The 25026-nt window shown below is 41.6% G+C and overlaps 1 protein-coding gene across 1 annotated transcript in view; it reads right to left on the bottom strand.

The window, feature by feature from the left end:
- Window positions 1-21111, bottom strand: part of POF1B (POF1B actin binding protein) — a 41388-nt gene extending 20277 nt beyond the window's left edge. Inside the window, exons 1-3 of the mRNA XM_005284568.3 lie at window positions 20299-21111; window positions 8582-8689; window positions 3741-3947 (exon numbers count right to left, since the gene is read on the bottom strand). Coding sequence (XP_005284625.2) covers window positions 3741-3947; window positions 8582-8689; window positions 20299-20958 — 975 coding nt within the window. The 5' untranslated portion in view covers window positions 20959-21111. The remainder of the gene's footprint in view (window positions 1-3740; window positions 3948-8581; window positions 8690-20298) is intronic.
- Between the last annotated feature and the right edge of the window lie 3915 nt (window positions 21112-25026).

Genomic DNA, 25026 nt, shown 5'->3' with positions numbered 1-25026 from the left:
TCGCGCGACGCTGCTCCCCCTCCCTCCCAGGCTCTCAAGTCTGGGAGGGAGGGGGAGATCCCGAGCAGCCATTTCGCGCGCCACTGCTCCCCCTCCCTCCCAGGCCTGGGAGCCTGGGGGAGAAGCGGCGCCCGCGCCGCGGCCACTCGGAGTCTCCCCCTCCATCCCTTCCTCCCAGGCTCTCAAACCTGGGACGGGGGGGAGACTCCGAGTGGCCGCGGCGCGGGCGCTGCTTCTCCCCCTCCCTCCTAGGCTTGAGAGCCTAGGGGGAGGAGGAAGGGCTGGGGATTTGGGGAAGGGGCGGAGTTGAGGCGGGGCCGGGGGTGGGGTAATTAAAGAACCGGGGGGGGGGGGGGGCAAAATTGTTTTTGCTTTGGGCGGCAAAAATCCTAGAGCCGGCCCTGTTCACTCCCTCTCTTCCTTTTCGGCGGCAGCAAAATCGGGGGGGGGGGGGGGGGGGGCGGGGGGTTGTTTTTTTCTTTGCTGCTTGGGGCGGCAAAAAAGCTGGAGCTGGCCCTGATAGCACTATGTTTTATTCTTGTTTAAGAATTATAGAGATATTAAGCAAAGTATCTTGAAAGCACAGAGTCCAGTCCTGTAAGATGAATGGAAGTTCAGGGCCCAATCCTATAGCTCTTACTCAACTGAGTACTGACAATGTCCTCAGTGGAATTACTAATATGAATAGCTCAGTGGTTTGAGCATTTGCCTACCAAACCCAGAGTTGTGAGTTCAATCCTTGATGGGGCCACTTAGGGATCTGGGGCAAAAAAATCAGTACATGGTCCTGCTAGTGAAGGCAGGGGGCTGGACTCAATGACCTTTCAGGGTCCCTTCCAGTTCTATGAGATAGGTATATCTCTATGTATTATTAAAATCTTGCAGGCAGCCCAAAATAACCTCTGTTATTTCTCAAAAAATGAAATGTGATACACAATGCTAGAATAATTGTAGAGGAAGTCCTAGAATTTATTAATTCCTTAATTACGTTGGAAGAGCATGTTTAACATATTAATGTTTATTACGTGGTAATTTTTGCTACTAAATAAACAATTCAGTATAGTTCCACATTAATTTAACAATTTATTGGTAAGTGCAGACAGAAAGTAATCCTGACAGGGCACTATAAATATATCCTTTGTGGAGGACTTCTGACTGTTTCAGAAGTTGAGGATGAATTAATTTCTTGTTTATTCGTTTAGGCAAAATATTGATTTTAGAGGTATGACTGCATGACTGGTTAAAGCCCCAAAAGGATAAACAGTGACTAAACCAACAAGTCAAACTTTGAGACACCTAAGTTGCAATAGAAGAATGAACAGTTAATAGATGAAAGATCTGATTTATAAACTAGAAAGATAAGTAGTAGTACACAGTACTTAATAAAGACATTTGTTTGGGAGTAATGTGATTTAAGGTGTGAAATATATTTCATGAACAAAAGAACTTTCTTAGAACCCATGTTCAAAAATTAAATGGTTGAAAGTCTAGAAATTTAGAGTTAAGGTTCCACAGCTATTTAAGTCTGCCCCTCTTATACTTCATGGAACATACATATATTGTAGAGTTTTGTGAAGAAGGAAAGGGAGGGCACCTGACATATGTTGAGAGGCTTTTCCAAATGGTATGGGAAAAGGTATGAAGTTGGCAGAGCAAGGGGACAAAGAACAGTCATAAGGGAAGCCCAGTGAGGAAGTAGGAGGCGATGTAGGAGAAAATGAGGACAGAGAAATAGAATAGATTTATGAAGGGCTTTGAAATGAAGCAGGAGAAAGGATACACTAGTGCAAAATTTCAAGAAGGGGTAGGAAAAAAAAAAGATATGGTCAAAGACACAGGGAAGGGTAAGTAAGCATAATAGAGGGTCTTCCTTTGCACTTTCCCAGTCATAATCACACTGGTAACGGTGGATGGGACTAATATAGAAATGTTGTTAATTTCAAGGAAAATATTGTCACAGAGAAATCTGTGCTGGAATGATTAGCTTGACAATATACATTAACAATATATATTCATTTGGCACTACTCCAGTTAACAGCCCAAACCCTTCATAGGTGAAACTGAGTGCTGCTGAGACTAGCTACAGTTAAACAAATTAACCATTTGGTTGGCTAAGATCAGTGTATGGCATACTGATGGATGAACATGGGTGTTGGTCAAAAAGCTAAGTGAATGTTAGGAACCACTAGGAAAGGAATAGATAATAAAACAGAAAATATCGTAATACCAATTTATAAACTGGTCATGCACACCTTGAATACTGCGTGTATTTCTGGTCACCTCATCTCAAAAAAGATATATTAGAATTGGAAAAGTTACAGAGAAGGGCAACAAACATGATTGGGGAATGAAACAGCTTCCATATGAGGAGAGACTAACAAAGTCGGACTGTTCAAGCTTAGAATAGAGACGACTAAGGGAGGATATGATAGAGGCCTATGAACTCATGAATGGTATGGAGAAAGTGAATAGGGAAGTATTATTTACCTCTTCACATAATACAAAAACTAAAGGTCACCCAATGAAATTAACAGGTAGCATGTTTGTTTTAAACATAAGGAAGTTTTTCACACAATGCACAGTCAACCTGTGGAATCGTTGCCAGGTGATGTTGACAAAGACCAGACGTATTACTGGGTTAAAAAAAAAATTAGATACGTTCATGGAGCACAGATCCATCAATAGCAATTAGCCAAGATGGTCAGGGACGCAACCTCATGCTTCAGATGTCCCTAAACGTCCAACTGCTGGCAGCTGGGATTGGCCCTGTTCTGTTCATTCCTCCTGAAGCATCTGACACGGGCCACTGTCAGAGACAGATACTGGGGTAGATAGACCATTGGTCTGACCCAGCATGGCTATTCTGAACAGCATGTAGAAGGTATTGTATATATTGACCATAATTGTTAAAGAAAAATGAGTCTCTTTATTGGTTTCTCTGTAGGAGTGCATACAGTCTCACTGATGAGGAAAAACTATGATCAATTCCTACCAGATGTTCAGAACCAAGTCAATCTACCTACCTTACTCCTGAATATAAAGAAGGATTCACCTATTGAGGGGGGATACATTTTCTAATCTTTTCCATTTTAGGCATAATACTATACTCAAGGGCAAAATTTTCAGCTGCTTCATAATGATTGTGTTCCTCCTGTAACTACCTATTGGCATATGCCAACCTGGGGTTTTGCAAGTGCATTGGGCACACACAATTTTTCGGAGGCATTCATTCCACACACAATTGAAAAATTAGCCTCCAAATGCTACAATCTGTATATTGAGAGGAAAGTATCTATTTAAAATTCTCATTTCCATCTGCAGGTGACATGATTATAAAGCATGATTATTGAAAACTGCTCTACTGCTCAGATTCCAACCAAAAAATGCCTTCCATTTGGGCCCCTAGAAATTACAGGGTTCCTGAAACAATTTTAGAGCAGGACCCTTTCTAGGTCAGAACATTGCCAGTTCAAACACTTAACCAAACATTTCACATACTGTGCTGACAGTACAAGACAATGGAAAAGCTGAGATTTGCAGCTATACATATACATTTTGGCTCTTAATTTAACTTATTCTAAGCATTTTCAAAAAGGATGTATAGAACATAATCACCACACTATATAATTTAAACTAAGCTCCCATGGACCTTTAGTTTAATTTCTTGGTAAAATGCTGTGCACTATATACAATATTAATATGCTGTGAAAAGTAAATTATTAAACAGGAATTCTTCTTACTGGTTCTTCTTCACAGCCTCGGATTGTTACCCTCTGCACTGTGTTCGTTCCTCTTCCACCATCACTCACAGAGATTGAGCTTATTTCGCAGGGACTGCAACTTTGTGTTTCTCGGCACTGGTGGATGATTTGGGGCTGTTCAGATTGCTGGCATACCTGGCTAACCTGGGATTGGTTGGACTGGTGGGAAAACTGGTATTGTTTCTCCTTTAAAAAAAAAATACATAGGGGATTCAACATTATTGTAGAACCAGAGAACATTACTCTCTCTCCAGTACAAAGCCTCTGTATAAATGAATAAAATGAATTCTTGCATGGGAAAACTCAAACGGTAGTTTATGTTGATCAGCTAGGCAAATATTTTAATTATATTATTGAAAATGCCACAAATACATGCTTGACATTTAGCATATTACAACATTAATGCAGTATTTGAACAGTGTTGTAGCTGTGTTGGCCCCAGGATATTAGAGAGACAAGGAGGCAGTGTTGCCAACTCTCATGATTTTGTCACAAGTCTCATGATGATTATTGCTTTCCTTTAAGACCCAGCTCCTAGAGTCAAGTGGATATGTAATGATTTCAGCCTTCATTCTTAAAGAAAAAGTAAATTTCTAGCCCTCGTGGCTGTGGAGTAAACTTCAAAATGTGACCCCCTGTGCACCTTAAAGGTTCAAAAAGCAGAAGGCAAATACAAAGAACACCACATCTATTATTTTTACATACCCATGATTTTTGGTGAGCCTGAGTCATGATTTTTGAACATTTGGGGTTGGCAAATACTGCAAGATGGGTGAGGTAATATATTTTATTGGGCCAACTTCTGTTGGTGAGAGAGATAAGCTTTCGAGTTTACACAAAGCTCTTCTTCAGGTCTGGGAAACACACTCAGAATATCACTGCTAAATACAAGGTGGAACAGCAAAAAGAACAGGAGTACTTGTGGCACCTTAGAGACTAACAAATTTATTAGAGCATAAGCTTTCGTGGGCTACAGCCCACTTCTTCGGATGCATAGTGGGCTGTAGCCCACGAAAGCTTATGCTCTAATAAATCTGTTAGTCTCTAAGGTGCCACAAGTACTCCTATTCTTTTTGCGGATACAGACTAACACGGCTGCTACTCTGAAAGGTGGAACAGATTATTTAGCATAAGTAGTTAACACATTTTTCAAGGGACCATTCAAGGTTAATAGGCCACTTCACCTTGAATGGTTCCTTGAAATATGTGTTAACTACTTATATTAAATAATCTGTTCCACCTTGTATTTAGCAGTGACACTCTGAAGTCTGATCTACACTACAGAGTTAGGTTGACACAGAGCAGCTTACGTCGACCTAACTATGGAAGTGTCTACACTTAGGCTATATCTACACTAGCAATTGAACGACAAAACTTTTGTCTTTCAGAGGTGTTTAAAAAAAAAAAAACCCTGAAAGACAAAAGTTTTGCCACGGCAAGTGCCAGTGTGAACAGTGCGCTGTCGGCAGGAGAGCTCTCCTTCTGACAATGCAAATGCCACTCGTTGGGGGTGAACTTTTCTGGTTGGCAGGAGAGCCAACAGCAGCCACACTGCATGACTTTTAGCAGCACAGCTGTAGCGATACAGCCATGTCGCTAAAAGCTGTGTAGTGTAGACGTAGCCTTAAATATTGCTCCTGCCAACGTAACTGCCCTGCTACGCCGACTTACTAAGTCCACCTCCATGAGCGGCGTAGAGTCAAGGTTGATGCAGTTAGGTCAATGCAGTGTAAGTGTAGACACTGTGTTGCTCACATTGACTGTTACTGGCTTTCAGGAGCTGTCCCACAATGCCCCACACTGACAGCATAATCGATAAAAGCGTTCCTGTTTCGGACGCGGACCACCGACACAAGGAGCCAAGTGCCGATATGCACAAGCAATGTAATTACTGCAGCAACTATGCCTACGTAAGTTAGGTCGACTTAATTTTGTAGTCAAGTATCAGAGGGGTAGCCGTGGTAGTCTGGATCTGTAAAAAGCAACAGAGAGTCCTGTGGCACCTTTAAGACTAACAGATGTATTGGAGCATAAGCTTTCGTGGGTGAATGCCCACTTTGTCGGATGCATGAGTCGAAAGCTTATGCTCCAATACATCTGTTAGTCTTAAAGGTGCCACAGGACTCTCTGTTGCTTAATTTTGTAGTGTACACTTGGCCTCAGTTTCCCAGACCTGAAAAAGAGCTCTGTGTAAGCTTGAAAGCTTCTCTCTCTCACCAGCAAAAGTTGGTCCAATAAAAGATATTACCTCACCTACCTTGTCTCTCTAATGTTTGAACACTCAAACACAAACTCCTCAGAATCTTAAGAGTTGAAAATCAAGGGGCTGTGTGATTTGTAATAAATTTTACATATGAGATAAATATTTCAATAAAGTTAGCATTCTTAACATACCCATTCATGAAATGGTACTTCCACTTGTTTTTTATATTGATATTTAGATTCTATTACTATTCTAACATATGTTCCTTTGACATATCCTGTTATAGTAAGAAACACAGAAGTTAGGAAAAGAAATCAAGTTTGAAAGACTTCTATTTTTTGGCTTTTTCACTGTAGCACAGTTAGTAAGAAAAGTATTTGGAACTGAATTTAATCTGGAGATGGATCAGTAAATTTGCTTCATGAATTTTCAAGTTTTTGATTTTCACAGTGAACAATGCATAGTGACATCTGCAACATTTTTCACATACACCTCTACCTGATAGAACGCCGCCCTCGGGAGCCAAAAAAATCTTACCGCGTTATAGGTGAAACCGCATTATAGCGAACTTGCTTTGATCCGAAGGCGTGCACAGCCCCGCCCCCCCCGGAGCACTGCTTTATCGCGTTATATCTGAATTCGTGTTATATTGGTTCACGTTATATCGGGGTAGAGGTGTATTATGCAGACTACATGATGCCACATCATTTATGTTTTTATAATGCAGGAAAAATGCAACTTTTTAAAATTTAGCAAACAGATGGGAGTGATAAGGAAATTGTAAGTAATCTAGAAGCTAGTTTAGGCCACGATTCAACAAAGCACTGCAGCATACACTTAAGTCCCATTGAAGTCAATATACTTCAGTGCTTTGCTGATTTGGGGTCTTATACCTACAAGTCTAATTTAAATAAGTAAGTAATTAAATATTTCCACATATAATGCATTTTAAAAATCACCAGCCCTAGATTCTATGGTTTGTTGTTGTTTCTTAATACTTTAAATGGAACATTTGAGTTTGTGAAGTTTTTTTGTAAAATGTATTTTTTTTAATGTCCAGTTTTTGTTTTCCTGCTTTTTTCTAATTTTCCTCTTAAACCATCACTTAAAAAAAAAAAAAAAAAGGTCTAAGCATTCCGTCCCCGTATTCCACTCAAAACTTCTCCAACTTTGGAAAAGTTATGCAGGAGAAGAGGCCCTTTATACATACGGTAGTTCTACCGCATTCAGTAGCAAAAAAAGGAGGAAGAAAACAAAAATCCAAAATTTCACAATTTTTTTTCCTGTTTTTGAACAAGACAAACATTTCATGTTTAAATTGCCATCTTGTTTCAAAGTTTTCTGAGGAAAAATTAAATTAAATCTAATGAAAAATACGTTTTTGATCAAACCCCATTTTTTGGTGGCGAATTTTTTCCACCAGCTTCACCACAATGTAATTGGCCAGAAACAAGTAAGATTCCAAACAATACCTTTCCTTATAGTCTTGTTTTTCTAAAATTCATGCAATTTGGAATTATTTCTAGAAGTCAGTGGGACTATCCCCATGCAAATGTAGTTACCAATAAGAGTAAAGGTTCCACAGTCAGGCTCAAAATTATAGTACTAGCAAATAAAGAGGCACAGCAACTCTCAGCTTCAATTTAAAAGGAAGTTTGGGGGGAAAGTTTAACTAACAGGCTGCACACTTTGTAGTTTCTGGAAGGCCAAGCTCACTGCAAATCCCAGGGGCTCCTTGCATTGTTCCCTCCCCTCCATAAGCTCCCCATGTGCTACCCCATCATCTCCCTTTATTTCATGGACTCCCTGCAATTCCCCTCAATGTCCTTCCTGCCATGGGTTCTGTGTGCTCACTCAGTTCTTTCCTCCTCCAATACCAGGGACCCCATTCTCTCCTCCATGTCAGTTGCTGTGTGCCTCTTTCCTCCACCCCCCATTCGCTCCTTGGCAGGGTCTCTGTTTAGCCCTCATTCCCATTTCCTTCCCCCATGCCAGAAGTTCTGTGTGCCCCCCACTCTCTCCATTCCAAGGTCCCTCATTCTCCCCTCCCCATGATAAGAACTCCCTGTGAGCAAACATTCCCCCGACCATCTGGGAGATGGGTCATTCACTGAGTCAACATCTTAACTCTACTGGGGTATTGTTATGATGGAAGGCATTAATGGGTGCCATCAACCAGTTGTTTGATCTATAGACAACTGCAGAGGTGCTTGAAACTGTTGATCTGCTAAACAGAAGATAGGGGTTCCACATGTACCACATTTCTCCCCTTTGATTTCCCCCCAAAATAACAGGGTTCTGGCCACAACATTCCCTGAAATTTTGGAACTGATCAGAAGTGACATTCAAAAGTTATTGTATTATATAGAGACAGACATAGAAATGCCATCAAGTTGAGTGTAGGCCATCGAGAGCTTGGCCAATAGATGTTCCAAACCCTACTCACCTTACTCCTAAAAGAAATTCCATTGATTTTAAGTAAGGATTTGGCCCTTACATGTACTAAAACAATTCTATCAGATTTGCTTTAATTTCCAAGAGAAGCAAAAACTTGAAGCAAAAAGTGTTTGTTTTCTTGCACAACAGATTAATATAAATGATATAAGAAATTATTCACCTGTTCAGGATTTAGCAACTCATATTTTCTTATTGTCTTTTCATAGATAACATTATTCCCTGGGCAGTAACTTCCTCCTCTCAGAAACGGAGACAATGGCTCCTGTAACTGTAAAACATTTAAAGAAAAGTGTTAATATACAATTTTGTGGATATACCACTCCTATTTACAATTAGGACTATTTTGAATAAAAAGTGTTGTTGTTGGTTTTTTTCAAATGGAAGGACAAGAGCAACATATTTAGGCATGATACAGTACTGTGTACACTGAAGTAGTAGCTGAGACACTAAAAGGTCATGTTAATTTTACATGGGGAACAAATATTTAATAATGAGCTCTGCAATATAACAGAGAAAGGCATAACACAATCAAATGGCTGGAAGCTGAAGCTAAAAAAAATTATACTGGAGGAAATAAGGCATAAATTTTAACAGTGAGAGTAATTAACCATTAGAACAGTTTACCAAGGGTCCTGGTGGATCCTCCAGCACTGACAATTTTTAAATCAAGATTGAATATTTTCCTAAAAGATCTGCTCTAAGAATTATTTGGGGGAAGTTCTATGGCCTGTGTTATACAGGAGGTCTGACTAGATGATCACAATGGTCTCTTCTGGCCTTGGAATCTATCATTTGAGCTCCATAAGGAAGTGAGTTGAATCAGTGGGGCTTAGCTTGTTTCCACTAAAGTCAACAAAAGACTCCCACTGACTTCTGTGAGCCTTGGATCAAGCCCTTAGAGAGTATACAAGATTGGGCTCATTATTATTATCATTGATAAACTGTGCAAAGACAGGCAGATTATAAAGTGCTAAATCAACTCTGTAGGAGAGAAACTGACCTAAAACACATGTGTTAAGAAGACGACAACTGTTCAGAATAGACCAGAGCAGAGCACAGATATATAAGTAAGAGGAAGGAAACGAAATACAGCATGGTGACATATTGCCTTAGCAGAAGGAAGTCTGATTTTGGTTCCTTTGGATGGTCTCTTGAGATGCGAGCGGTAATCCTCAGGGCGGCTTGGAGGGGGAGAGCAAAAAGCATAACTCAGATGGATCCAAGTATTGACTGGTCACTGGGTTTATCTATGTAAACACCCACTTCATGGCAAGCTGGGCTGTAAATCTACCTCACACTAGCCTGGTGCGCACTAGCTGTCCATGCTCCACAGCGTGCTCTGATCTACCCCTCTACAAGTAGATCAGTACTCCCTTTGGAACTTTTAGTGCTTGACGGAACGGTCCATATGAACAGCTAGTGTGTGGCAGGCTAACGCACGGCAGATTTACCCCCCAGCATACTGTGAACTAAGTATTTGTATAGGATATGTCTACACTGCAGTGTAAACCCAGGGTTAGCAGTCTCTGGGTTTGTTAATCTAGAACATCTACACTTATTTGTAAACTCCAGGTTAGGAATTGTTGAACACGTGACCCCAAACCCGGGCTCCAACATCTACACTGCATTATGCAGGCCTGAGTTCAACCACCCATATCCCAGACTTCCTAGCACCCTCCCAAAATGGCCACTCTAACCCTTTGTTTGTGGTGCAGTGTGGGAAAATTTGGCTATCCACAAAACCTGACTATCCAAAGAACAAAGAAAGTTTGCCTGTGGGATTGTGGGATACTTTCGGTGGCTTCCCAGAGCACTAGTCCAAAAGGGCATGAACTCTGGGTCCAAATTTGACTCAGGCTCAGACTCTCCACCCCTGTGGTGGGATCCTGGGAGCCTGGGTTAGTGCAATGCGTGTGTAGGTGGAAGGGGGATTAGGTTTGAGCCTGAGTTCAAACCCTGGGCTTACATTGCAGTGACTAAACTTGAGCACCCAACAAAAGGGCACGTTTGAAAATCTGGACCTATGCAACTTGCCCAAAGTCATAACAAAATTCTGTGCCAATGCTATGAATAGAACACAGATCTCCAGTCCTAATCCAGTGCTTTACCGAGATCTTCCTTCCTTTTCCGAGCTAATAAAAAAATATGTTGAGGGCTAGCAACAGTACTGTGTCCAGCATATTTTAAAGAACTGGTTGTGGGAGATACTGTTTAATGTAAAGAAGTAGCATTTCTATGGCTGCGGCAGCCACTCTTGAGAGCCAGCCACAGACATTCTTTATCCTAAACACAACTCTTCCACATATTTGGGTTAAGCAGTACTTTAGGGTGGTCTTTAAATAATGAAAATGGCTACCCACATTGTGCTCATGCTAAAACATCTAGGTCCTATTGCCACAGTAGTGCACATCTGCTTTCACCCCCAATCACCAGTGCTAGGTTTCATGCAGGTAATTAGTTTTTTTAACATTATTGAGCATTGTGCACTTTTCCCCACGTTATACAGAAGATTTGGGGGCAGGGGCATACATCTGCTGGGCAAAATTAGAATGCTCAGTGCTAGCATTTTCTTTTTTTCAGTTCTTTCATTTTCACATAACACACCAATGGAGTTAGCCTCTGTGCCTTGTCTGCAAAATGCAGGTAAGAATCAAAGCTTATGCAGACTTAATGGGACAAAGCTTCAGCTAGTTTAGATCAGTATAACTCCATTGAACTCAACAGAGCTACACCAATTTATACTAGCTGAAGATATGACCCATAAAGTACTCTCATCTCTACAGATGAAAAGCACTGTAAATACATTATTTATTGTTTTCTTTTCTCAGTCCCTCCCTTCTGAGATGAGAAGCAAAGAAAATCTGTCTTTTATTTAAATAGTGAAATGATTGGAACATAAGAATTGCCAGATCAGACCACTAGACCAGTGGTCTCCAAACTTTTTTGGATCACACACCCCTATCAGTAAAAAAATTTTGAGCACGCACCACCTGCAACGCCGGCTCTACCATTTTTGCCAAAGCAAAAAAAAAAAATGCTCCTCCTGCCACGCACCCCCAAGGATCCTCTTGCGCACCCCACTTTGGAGACCACTGCACTAGACTACTTACTCCAGTATCCCATACCTGACAGCACCAAGTGCTCCAGAGCATAGTGCAATGACAACTGTGAAATAAGATGTTCCCAGGAGAAGTTTCTCCTTTTAAATTCGATCATTTTCATTCTCTAAATTCTATAATTAAAAAAAAATTCCTACCAACTGTGTTTGCTTTCATTTGGCAAGTATTTGTTTCCACTTCTTCTAGAGTAGCACCCACATAAATTGACAACTTAAATTCCAGGTGTGCACTAGCAACATTTACAACATCAAGGACAGAGCTACAGCCCAAATTTACATTCCTCAAGTAGAGAGACAAGGTGGGTGAGGTAATATATTTTATTGGACCAATTTCCGTTGTTGAGAGAGAGAGAGAGAGAGAGGCTTTCGAGCTACACAGAGTTCCAAACCGGAAGAAGACCTCTGTGTAAGCTCAAAAGCTTGTCTCTCTCACCATCAGAAGCTGATCCAATAAAACATATTATCTCATGCATCTTGTGTCTCTAATATCATGATACAAACATGGCTACAACACCATATTTCTCAAGTAAGCAGAATTCCCACTGAGGTCAGTTTGAGGATTGGGTCTTTTGTTAGTTAACTGTTATAGAGCAGCAGGAATAACTCACAGGTCATGGTCACTTCCTCCCCTAACAACTTAGCAATGCCAGGAAGATCTTTGTTGCTGTTATCAAAAGTTTAAATCGAAGGGGCATTCAGCACTAGATAAGAGCAATTCCAAAGTAGGTCAGATATCTAGTTTGGAACTCCCACATCTGTGTTGCACTGTAATAAACAGCCTACAGCAGTTTTTCAATCCTCCTCCTAAAGAGTGAATCATAACACCAGGAAAAAGAAATCAAAGTAGAAAAGACTCTACTCTAGCGAAGCATCAATTATAGTAATTAGAGAATGTCAAAGTTATGAGTACTGCTGAAGACTTGTCATAGTCTTGATCACATTTTCTCCCCTTTGCATAATTAGGGCCTGATCCTGCAAACTTTCATCATACAGGTAATCCTATTGAAGTCAAAAGGACTCCTTATATGAGTACACAACATTCAAAAGATGATACACAGCTTATAAAGCATAACCATGTTTCCAAATTATCCTACTTTTTAAAGGATATGGACTATAAACTGAAACACCTACAAATTAACATGTGATTGATTTCTTCACACAAATTTCCCTTCCCAAAGACTGCATACTTTATAGATATATAGTTTTGTTTCTCAGTCTTTGGCTCAAGGTAATTACTTAGGTTGAGATTGCCTCTCTGAGGCAGGGAGCTTCTTTTTTGTTGTGTGTTTGCACAGAGCCCTGCGCAAGAAGTTCTGGGCCACGCCTAGGAACTGTGGTAATACAAATAAACAATCGGGAAAAGTTTTGGGGGGTTTTTATACAGAGGTACATACTGTAGTGTGGTGCATTGAAAAATGTATCCTTTTAAGAAACTGGATTATATTTAAAGTAAATAATCTGTTACAGAGCCTTCAAACCTGCCTAAACTAAATCCACTGCCTCAGGGCTTTGGAATACATCACTCATGCTATTAAGCTCTCTCGCTTGTAACCAGACAGGCCAAACACGCAAAAAAAACGCAGAAATTGGGCTTGTTTTTGGCTTAATTGGCTTGTGAATTGCTTGTTGGCTAGTTTTTGGCTTGTAGCTTGTTTGGCTTGTAGCTTGTTGCTTTTTTTTTTTTTTTTTAAATCGGCTCCTGGCATGCAGGGGCAATGGGGGGCAGGGGGTGCCAAGCAGGGGTAAGGGGGGGAGAGAATATGGGGTGCACAGCAGGTCCACCACAGTCCCAGACTGCACACAGGGGGGATCTAGTCACATAAAGTGTTGGGGTTCTTAGGGATTGGCTTGTTTTGACCTTGTTTTGAAACGGGATTAGCTTGATTTTTTACTTATTGTGAAAGTTGGGGTGCTTATTTACCACGTGAAAGTTGGCAACTGTGCTTGTAACTTGTAAAACTATTTTACGCTAATAAAAAGTACTGAAGTATTCTCATAGGTATAAAGACCAGAAGACTATTAAGGTAGAATACATCTCTCATCTTCTAAGATTTAAGGAAAGATTCAAAACGCTACGCATAATAATATATTTAGAGCTCAGCGGGATGTTTTACGTTCACAAGTGCCAGGGGCAGGGCGTTGAAGTGCCCAGACGGAACCACCAGCCGGCTCCAGGAGATGCGGGAGCCCAGCACCGTGGTGGGAGGATGCACTGAGCCGCCCCCAGAGGTGGGGGCGCTGCTCCCGCTTGGCCAGGTCAGTTCGCGCAGGTCCGCCCCCAGCGTGGCCCCGGGGAGGGGTCACCAGCTGGCAGCCCCCTGCAGGGCGCAGAGCAGGCCCCAGCATCCTGGCGCGCCAGCCGCTGGGGGGCGCGGGTTGCTCTGCCACGCCCTGACTTCGGGAAAGTCCCACTTGCGGATGGCGCAGGGAAACTTTCCTGGGACTTCGGGGCAGCGTGGATGGGGTGGCTCCGGCTGCGCCCGGTGGAGTCCGCAGGGGACAGGACGCCCACAGATGTGGCCCTGGCACCTGGCGCTGGCCTGGGCCTCGAGGGACTCGCTGCAGGCAGGGCGGGGGCAATTGGGAAATAAACAAACTTGGGACCCACTCCCGGCAGCAGTTTTAAGCGCCCCCCCCTCCTTGATGGGGAGAGCGGCTTTGAAAAGCAGGGGACAGGCTGGCACCTGCTCCTCAAACTACCAGGCTGGGGTGCGGGTGTCTAGTTGCTCAGAACCCCAGCCTGAAGTTACTGAGAGTTTTGTTTGAGAAACTACTAGACTTTGGCCCCAAATTTCCCCCTTCCCTGACACCCCCCCCACACACACACACTCCAGTAGAAATGGTTCATTGATTAGTCCATCGGGTGACCCAGTGGTTTGGTGCTGTTTGATTTCTGTTCTCACTGTGGTTGCATTTTAGCAATGCAGCTTCTTGCATATGTGCATCTTTCCCCCCCAGGGAGAACAGTGTAAGGATTTTTAGCAGGCAAATGTAGTTCACATTGCTCTGCAGCTGGGAGATTTGTGGGCTTGAGAATCCCTAAATCCTCATTGACATGAAAGACCATAACAACTCTGAATGAGCTGCTACAGTCTAGCTGGTCAAAACAAAACAAAACAACATTGAAAAGTGAAAACTTTTCAAGGGGGGGGGGGGCGGTCAAAATTTTTTTGCTTGGGGCGGCAAAAAACCTAGATCCGGCCCTGGCCAGGGGGCAATTGAATTCCTTTCTTGCAAGAGATAGAGGTCGGCATGGAGAACATCCCACTATTGGACAAATTTCAGTGACAAGATTGGGCCTTGGACTTGCACCAATGCAACCAAGCAGGTTTGGGCCCCATACTATTAAACTTAGGAGGACAAATTTAAACATGAACTGGCAAGCAGAAAAGATTGTGGTTTTGCCCTCTAAGGTTTCTTTAATATGTGTTAAGGTGACTTCATGAGTTTTTGTTTTGTTTCGATCCCCCCTCCCCCATTATAATTATTTCATTGAACTACTCAGCCAAGGAAATTTGTTGCAATGAGATTTACGTCTGGTCTAACAGTCTGTAAAAAAAAAAATCACTAAATAAACAGACAGCTAAATGCCACAATCTCAAACAGGAAAGAGTAAATCAAAGGATGGATACAGCAAACAAATACTAAGAACAACATATTAATAAAGTAGCTGCTTTCATCTGTGACAAGGCAATACAGTCAAATAGATCATAAAAGACATTATCCATTTCCAAATGTTCTTACTCTGTAATGTAATCAAAGTATACATAAGAATAATCATAATGGAAAACACTGATTCACTGATAGAGTAAATGCTATAGTAGAAATGTTTGATTTATACACCCACACACCCATTCATTATCTTTTATGCCTTAATGAACATAAAAAAAATTACTTCTGGATAGATTCTGTAAGTATCACACAAGAGAATCCTCTTAGCCAATCAGCAGTAGCAAACAATCTACTATTTCTATATCACTTCTTATCTGAGAACTCAATTAAGGTTCAGAACGTCGATGTGAAGCAGGTATACCTATGTGATAACTGGATAAACTGAGAGATGCAGAAATTAAGCAATCTGCACAAAGTCAATAGGAGAGTGAAGAATAGGGATCAAGCGTTCTTACTTCTAGTCCCCTGCATTTCCAATTGGACAACTCAGCCTTCCAAAGAATTATATATTTCCCCATGTAGGGGACTGAACAAACATTAAATTCCACCTACTCTCCCTGTCACTCTTCATACTTCTTCCAAAATTCTTGCCAACCACTTCTTTCGTTTCTTTCATCCACTTCCAACTACACGCCTTCTCACTTGCTGACACCTGATCTTGAGAAACCTCCTAAATTAATGTTTATTAAGCATCCTCCCTCTCCACCTTCCAAAAGTTTATGACCAGTATTCCAGCTACAGAAACCACAACTCACTCTATGGCTGACCTTTTTGTGCCTTTAGAGCCTGATTCAGCAAACACTTAAGCACATACTTAACTTTAGGCACACAAATACACCTCTACCCAGATATAATGCGACCCGATACAACACGAATTCGGATATAACACGGTAAAGCAGCGGGGAGCCCCGGGCCCTTTAAATCACTGCCCGAGCCCAGCTGCCGGAGCTCCAGTGGTGATTTAAAGGGCCTGGGGCTCCCCGCAGTGGCTGGAGCACCGGGCCCTTTAAATCACCACCAGGGAAGCCTGACCATACCAGCTTACTTTAACCTCTGGATATAACGTGGTTTCATCTATAACATGGTGAGATTTTTTGGCTCCAGAGGACCGCGTTGTATCGGTTTAGAGGTGTAGTCCCATTGACTTCAATATGACTACGGTACATGCTTAAAGTTAAGCAATCTACTGGATCAGCAATTTAGAACCTCAATTGTTTCAGGGTAGGAACTTCTTGTTTGTTTGACACACTTAATTCATGTTTCCTAATATGTCTACAATACTACATGGAGAGACAAGGTGGGTGAGGAAATATCTTTTATTGAACAAACTTCTAAAAAAATACCATCTTACCTCTCTAATATCCCCAGACTGACACAGCTACAACTACACTGCGTAGTAAAGTACTACATATTACACCTCTACCCCGATATAACGCTGTCCTCGGGAGCCAAAGAATCTTACCGCGTTATAGGTGAAACCTCATTATATCGAACTTGCTTTGCTATGCTGGAGCGCACAGCCCTCCCCCCCCGCCCCACTTTACTGCATTATATCGGGTTGCGTTATATCGGGATAGAGGTGTAATTAATACTTAACATTTTCTTCTCTAGATTTCAATGCACATTACAAGTTTGGGCATATCTCTCTATTTTACAGACAGGGTCACTGAAGCACAGAGAATTTAGCTGACTTGTCTATGATCACAAAGCACAGTCAGTGGCAGAAGGATAACTCTTGCCTCCTAATTCTCAGCACAGAATTCTGTCTAAATGCCACTTGTAAAGTTCTGACAAGCAGCGTTAATACTTGCTTGTCAAAGTTTTCCTTAAATTTGTTCAGGATTAAAATTCTTCATTTCATAAACTGGAGCTAAAGACACAAAAAGGAATTTTCTTTGCTCGATAGTCTTTTTTATTATTATTAATTAATTAATTATTATTATTATAACAACAACCCTCACAGGCCTGATTTTGAAAAAAGTTAGCTTAAACAATTATATAACTTATTACCACTAGTAATGGAAACTAGACAATTGTGCACAAAAAATATAATAATTTGTACACACAATAACCCAATTTGAATGCATAATCAAAGTAAATGCTGTGAGTAAATAAATAGCTGTGAGCACATTGTGTGTGAAAATCTGCACATTCACTTATCTGAAAATACAGCCCTATAGCAGGATATTGTACTATGAAGACAGGGATTTTACAAATGTTTACCTGTTGAAACACATATTATTACTGAGTTTTATACTCTTTTGCTCAGTCTTAAATCATTTTTCAAGGTCATAGAAAATTCAATTTTTGAAAAGTCATTCACATTGTGGTAGTCTATGAAAAACTGCAGATGCCACAAAAATAAAATTTTCCTCAGCTTCCATGAAGCGAAACACTGGAGACTCGGAGGGAAAAGTCCTGTAGTCTAGAGAGCATAATAGGGATGAAATCAATAGAGTGCTATAGAAATTTCTTAGCAATCCTAAATACGGTAATTTAATAGAGAATGATATCCTTTCTAAATAAAAAAAAAGTGGGGGGAACCAATAATCTACAAACTATCCTATAGAATGCTGTAGCAGGATATATTTTCTATTAAAAATTCTGAATTCTATACGACGGTTCAGAAAGCCTATGCAAAGTCTATCATTTTCTATCTGGTAAAGTACTTTTCTGTAAGGTCATTTTTTAATTGAATCAGACAGATAGATATTAAAATAGTTTAAAAGTTAATATAATTACGGTTAAGAGATATATCCAAGAACACCAAAATTCCTACCTAATACCCTAAATACGTTACTGTTAAAATAACTTTTTAAAGTATACAAAAGTCAAATTTGACAATTACTGTTCTGCAGAATTATGAAGAGGAATGTGTGTCACTATAGTTTAAGTGTTGTTAGTGTTTCTATTACAAACCATAGATGATGCCTGATCCAATTCCTATTGATCCCATTAATATCCGCCTATTGGAAAAAGGGCTACAGCTAATAGTCTGATCTATTTAAATTGATTTGTGCATTTTCAACTTCAAGTAGAATTCTTTTACAGTTTCATTTAATCCGTAAGTTTTTAAATAAAGCTTCTTGTTATAGTTCATTTAAGATGGGTTATGGAACTAATGTTTTTTCAGTAGTCCCTATTCTTTTTCATATATTGTATTTATTAAACTTTTCTGTATCAAAAGAAACAAAAGCCACAAATAAAAAGACAATAAAAAGATGCACTTAAATATAAGGATTACAAAAAATAGGGGTGAGACAACATTTCAAAAACACCATTTTAATTGTATTGGGACACAGAGAGATGCAGAAAATTTTGTAACAGGATGGAATATCTGCAAGATCATAGAATCATAGGACTGGAAGGGACCTTGAGAGGTCATCTAGTCCAGTCCCCTGCACTCATGGCAGGACTAAGTATTATCTAGACCATTCCTGACATGTGTTTATCTAACCTGCTCTTAAAAATCTCCAATGATGGAGATTCCACAGCCTTCCTAGGCAATTTATTCTAGTGCTTAACCACCCTGACAGTTAGGAAGTTTTTCCTAATGTCCAACCTATACTTCCCTTGCTGCAAGCTTCTTGTCCTATCCTCAGAGGTTAAGAAGAATAATTCCCTCCTCCTTGTAACATCCTTTTATGTACTTGAAAACTGTTATGAACCCTCTCATCTTCTCTTTTCCATACTAAAACCCATTTTTTTCAATCTTCCCTCATAGGTCATGTTTTCTAGACCTTTAATCACATTTGTTGCTCTTCTCTGGACTTTCTCCAATTTGTCCACATCTTTCCTGAAATGTGGCACCCAGAACTGGACACAACACTCCAGTTGAGGCCTAATCAGCGGGGAGTAGAGCAGAAGAATTACTTCTCATGCTATTTTTTACAACACTCCTGCTAATGCATCCCAGAATCATGTTCGCTTTTTTTGCAGCACTGTTACACTGTTGACTCATATTTAGCTTGTGGTCCACTATGACCCCCAAATCCATTTCCTTCCTAAGCAGTCATTTCCCATTTTATATGTGTGCAACTGATTGTTCTTTCCTAAGTGAGTACTTTGCATTTGTCCTTATTGAATTGTGTTGAACTGAAATGTTGTGGGAGTTTGTTTGTTTGTAGCCCTGTAGTCAACAAGTAGGAATTACTAAAGCGTTATATATAGCTTTTCACACATAGATAATAAACAGGTTGCTTAGCATAATTTCAGCAATGCCCTGTGTAAAGATGAAATTTATAATGATTTTCTTTAATACTTTAATACTTCAGTACTTCCAATAGTAATTTTTATTATATTAATTACATTGTAACACAAAAAAATATCTTAAAGTACTATCTGGTTTTGATCTCATTCCAAAAGCAGTCACTAGCTTTTATGAGGTTCATCTATCCAATTCATAATCCATTTATCTTAACAGTACAAAAATGATATATACATTTCTTATATAAGAACAAGAATAGAAATCCCAGGACAGACTGCAAAACACTTTTAAACCTAATGATTTCACCTGTTACAGTTCTCCACTGCAGATAATCAGTGCTCATACATTAAATCAGTCCTGTTTACACCACATTCATAAAGCTGTCACACATATTCAGAACTCTTTTCTACATTATCTTTTCTCTTTATGTCAGTAGCTCTATGGTGAAAGCTGAACACACCTCTCCCACACTGATGAATGCCAAAAAAGAAAATACTCTCCTATGCAGCTTGTAAATCTGTTTAGAAGCATAGTAGCCCTTGTATGACTCACTTCAGGAAGTCCAGCCATATACAAGGATTTTGAATTTCAAGGGTAGCCAGTCCCTCAGCAACAGTTGTGTAAATGAGCCTGTGCATCAATGACACCCCCCCCCAGTGTAACCAGTCAATGCCTCCCCCCACACTGTAACTAGTCAATCATCCCCCCCACACACACACACACACACAAACACTCTGTAACTAGTCAATGACACCCCACCCCCGCACACACACACCCAGCAGGAAGTAGCAGAGGTCCAAGTCCACAGAAGCACAAGAGGGGAGCCTAACGAGCCCCCGTCCAAGGGCAGGAGGGGAGAAGGGGAGGGAGGCCCGTGTACCTGCTGAGGCGGGTCGCAGCTCCAGATGACATGCTGGTGGCCTGACGCGTTCTCCAGCGGGGACACCGGCCTGGGGGAGCACGGAGGGGGCTCCAGCACCTGCACCCGCTTGCCCCCGGGGCAGCTATAGGTCCTCACCCGCTCGTACACCACGTTGCCGTCCTGATGCTGATGGTGCTGGTGGGGCAGCGGCTCCGGGCAGGGCAGGGGCCGCAGATCGGGGCATGGCTTGGGCAGCGGCTCGGGGCACTGCTGGGGCCAGCTCGGCAGGGGCTCGGGGCACGGCCGGGGCCGGCTCTGCAGGGGCGGCGGCTCGGGGCACTGCTGGGGCCAGCTCGGCAGGGGCTCGGGGCACGGCCGGGGCCGGCTCTGCAGGGGCGGCGGCAGGTCGTGGCACGGCAGCGGCTCGGGGCACGGCCGGGGCCGGCTCTGCAGGGGCGGCGGCAGGTCGTGGCACGGCAGGGGCTCGGGGCACGGCCGGGGCCGGCTCTGCCGAGGCGGCGGCTCGTAGCACGGCAGCGGCTCGGGGCACTGCCGAGGCCGGTGGTGCGGCAGAGGCAGCGTGTGGTAGCAGGGCTCGGGCCGGTGATGCTGCGGCCGGTGATGCTGCAGGTGCTGGGGCAGCGCCTGGGGCTGCAACTGCTGCTGGCCGCCGTACATGCTGCCCGCGGGGCGCCCACCCCGAGACGGGGAGCTGGGCACGGCGGAGGGGAGCTGGGACGCGGGGCAGAAAGTGCGAGAGAGCTGGGCCGGGGCGGGGATTAGTAGCCGCCCGGCAGCGCCCAGGACTGGACACGCCTTGGAGCGGCAGCGGCTCACCTGACTCCCCGCAGCAGGGAGCGGCCGCGCCGCCTCCGCGGGCAAGCTGCCAGCTCGGCCTGGCGCGGACGGGGGCTGGCCAGGCGCTGGGAGCCACGCCGGGGGAGGGGGAGTAGCGCAGGCAGGTGCACCGCGCCCCCGTCAAAGAGCCACCACCGCCTGCAAGCCAGCCGCGGTCAGAGGCAGAGCGACAGCGACCTGGAGGAGAAGCCCCCAGTTTCCCACGAGTTTAGCGTTGTTCGCTCGCTCCAGAGTGGGAAAAGGCAACAGAGGGTCCTGTGGCATCTTTGAGACTAACAGATGTGTTGGTGCATAAGCTTTCGTGGGTGAAGGCCCACTTCCTCAGACGCATGGGGGCATTCACCCACGAAAGCTTATGCTCCAATACATCTGTTAGTCTTAAAGGTGTCACAGGACCCTCTGTTACTTTTTACAGATCCAGACTAACACAGCTACCCCTCTCAGAGTGGGAAAAGTAATTTTAGCCTTTAAAGGCGCTGGAAATGCGGTAGTGCTGTCACCCATTCCTCTTCTGTTAAAAACAGACTGTACCATTGCTGCCAATATCAGGGTGACAAGGAAGGAATTCCTATCTATGAGCTGAGGGGTGAAAACATTTAAATAATGAAAATACAATGAGTGAAGGAAAGCCTAGAATACATTGTTAACATCACTTATAATTTATGGCCTAAACTAATTTCTGCATAGCATACAAAGAGAGATGTTAGATAAAAAAAAAATACTCTTGCTGGAAAATGCAACATAACTTTATTTCTTGGAATTCAGAATAGTAACACATGCACAAACCAGAGAGAGACAAAGCAGACTGCTCTCAAAAACAGACCACAGCTTACCTTGGTCTAGCTACTGCCAGGCCCAGATCTCATGCTTCATTACAAAGACCCATAGGGGCAAGCAGGGGCAGGAAATTTGAAGACCTTTGGTAATTTAAAGTAATAAATCAAAATTTTAATACAACTTTCAAAACACCACAGTTTCCAATAGAGACAACCACCATATTTTCAAATAGGAGTCTATGTATATTTGTGCAGAATAATCCCTTTATATACTCATTTTCAGTTGTCAGCCTTGGCTCAACATTTCCTGCAGCTGTAATAAAACAAAATGAATTAATTTGATTCCTAATAGGAATCCACCTACACTTCCCCTTTAGTGTCTTAATGCGTTTCCAGGTTGGGTTAAAGGGAGGGGGGAGTGTAATCATACAGTTATCTGCTACTTAGTCACAGCCAGTTAAATCACTCAAATTCTATGCTAGAAGTAAGGGGGTTGCAAAACTTTCTACTATGTTGCAAACCACTTCCCATTTGTAATCATAGGGACCACCTTCTCACCCATTCACATAACAACCTCTGGCTACTACAGCAATTGCTTATAAAGAAAAGTGATATTAGGCAATCATTTTAATATATTTGCAGCTATTTTTAATACAGTTTGGGGGTCGGTGTCAAGGAAGAGAGCCAGCATCATGTGACCAGCTTGCTCTTTAGGGATAGACCACCAGCAAGTTCTCTGTTGATTGTTTGGGAGTCAATAGCCTAAAATTTTACTCCATAGGAAAGAATGTATGTTCCACTGAATTTCTCAATCCAGAATACTTTTTCTGGAGCTCCCTTTTCACATTCAATAACCAGATGGCCCTGTCCCCTCTTCTTGCAAGTTAGTGCACAGGATAGTAGCATTACTATGTAAAATATAGTATAAAATCTCAAACATATATATATATATCATCCTCTGATGCTCCAGATTGGTGCACTGTCACCCTATAAGCTTACTAGTTGCTTTCGGGTCCCACAAGATAAAGGTTGTATTATTACTTGTACATACTGATGATGATTTTATGATTAATTTTAATTGTAGCTAGGAGTAGCTTCAGACACATGAAAGAACAGTGAGACAGATTGAAATAACTGTTTAAGAGGCCTTTACCTCAGGAACCCTGGCTTACAAGCTCCTCAACTCAAAGTCCTCAAGCAATGTCTCTGAGCCTGGTCAAGCTAGTCTTCTGGAGCCTGAAAGAGAGATGAATGTCCATACAGTCAAGAGGAGAGAACAGAAGGAGCAAGGATTTAGGAGATGTTGATTATCCCACAGGAAGCACTTGAGAGAGCTAAGATTTTCAAAGCAATGAACAAAAAAATTGAATTATCCTCAGAACTCCCATTCTTATTAACAGGAATTTTGTCTGTAACTTCCTTCTTAGTTACAGTATTAAGTGACTTTTTTTTACTAGAGGTTATGTTTATTGTAGAAAACCATTTGTTTCTTTTGTTGGCTAATGGAGGAGGATGTTTTCCTAAATTTTTCTAAAAGCTAAAAAAAATGAGCAGCAGAAAAGGATGTAGAAGGGCCTTCAACTCCAAAATCTACAGCAGAGTTCATCATTTGTGAGATAAGATAATGGAAGAGATTTGCTGTTGTGGCACAATATTCAATCTGTACCCATAAGACTGATAAAAAATGTTAAGACAGCCATCACCATTTGAGTGCTATTATTACTTCCAACAGTGGCCACTCCTAAGTGAAGCTATGGGCACTTTGCATTGCTACAACCCTATGTCCCCATTTTCCACAGCAGGGCACTCTGCTGTTTTTCATGTCAGCTAAACCAGTAAACAAATATGGCCCAATGTATTTTGAAAAGCAGCAATACATGTCATATGCATAATTTGGAACTGTAATTCTTCAGTTATGATTAATAATGCTCTTTGTCAAAAGTACAGCAACTATAATTGCTGTTCTGCCCCTCCTGGCAGCTCCTTGCACCACCTCTTAGCTCAGTTTACAGTATAAATAAGCAAAGCAGTGAGTCAGTACAGCCGGAATTTTGCTTTTTTCATCCCTGCATATATCATAAGTAGTATTTGTTCCTTTGATTCCAGACCAACAAAAAAATCTAGTGATTAACAACTATTTCTTGTTGTCTTTCAGATGTTGCCAGACATAAGGAGGTTGTTTAAAAAAAGATTTAGGGCCAAGTTCATTCCTAGTGTCCAGTCACTGACTCCAATTGTTTTTCTGTTGAGGCATTTTACTGAACATTTTTCTGTGAATCCAGAAAAATGTGACCCAGGTATTGTGAAAGTAAGCTTGAGTATAAAATCAGATGCCTTCTAGAATGTTTACTTATAGAAGAATTTAATAGGACACACATCATGTTGATATTCCTAATTTCCAATATAGCTGAACTCTATAAAACCACCATTTGGGATAGTCCTGCCACTCTCAATAAAATAAAAATAAAACATTGGTTCACTTGCAGTATAAAAAAATTAAGACTCTTTATTCCATATAATGAAAGAAGAGAAACAAGTACTACAAAAAATGGGAAAACATATTTCAGCTTGAGGTCTTCACTAATATCCAAGCTGAGCATAAAGAACCTGTATTAAGGTTTTGCACATTTATTAATGAACATTGGTTAGTTAGCTATCCTTTAACATTAAATAAAAAATCAACATATGAGGGTTATGTGAATCAAACAGTATGCAATTTCTTCCCATCTCCCCCTCTTTCTCCCTTCTGTCTCATGCTATTTTTCAGCAGGGTTTTGTCTCTCTTTTTGTGTTTATTATTATGTATTGTCTGTTATGATGATTTAATAGCAAATAATAAACACCACAAGCATAATAGCTAATGTGCATACATCGTGTCCAGTGTTGGTTTCACCTTTCTCCTTTTGGAATGGGGATTCTGCAATCATGGATGAGGATATCATTTTTGTTTGATTTATATGTTGATTCTTAATCCAGTAAAAAGTGGGTGTTTGCAGGAGATGGGAGGAAGGAATCCTTTACTATGTAACTGATGTAACCATTCAGTTTCTAACACATTACAATACTGATTTCTGAGTTTTAGTAGTTTTTAATGTTCTCAGAAGAAAATGCA

This window comes from Chrysemys picta, chromosome 9, assembly GCF_011386835.1.
Source record: "Chrysemys picta bellii isolate R12L10 chromosome 9, ASM1138683v2, whole genome shotgun sequence".
NCBI classification, from domain to species: domain Eukaryota; kingdom Metazoa; phylum Chordata; order Testudines; family Emydidae; genus Chrysemys; species Chrysemys picta.
The sequence above is the reverse complement of the archived record's forward strand: the minus strand, read 5'-3'. Positions and strand labels throughout refer to the sequence as shown.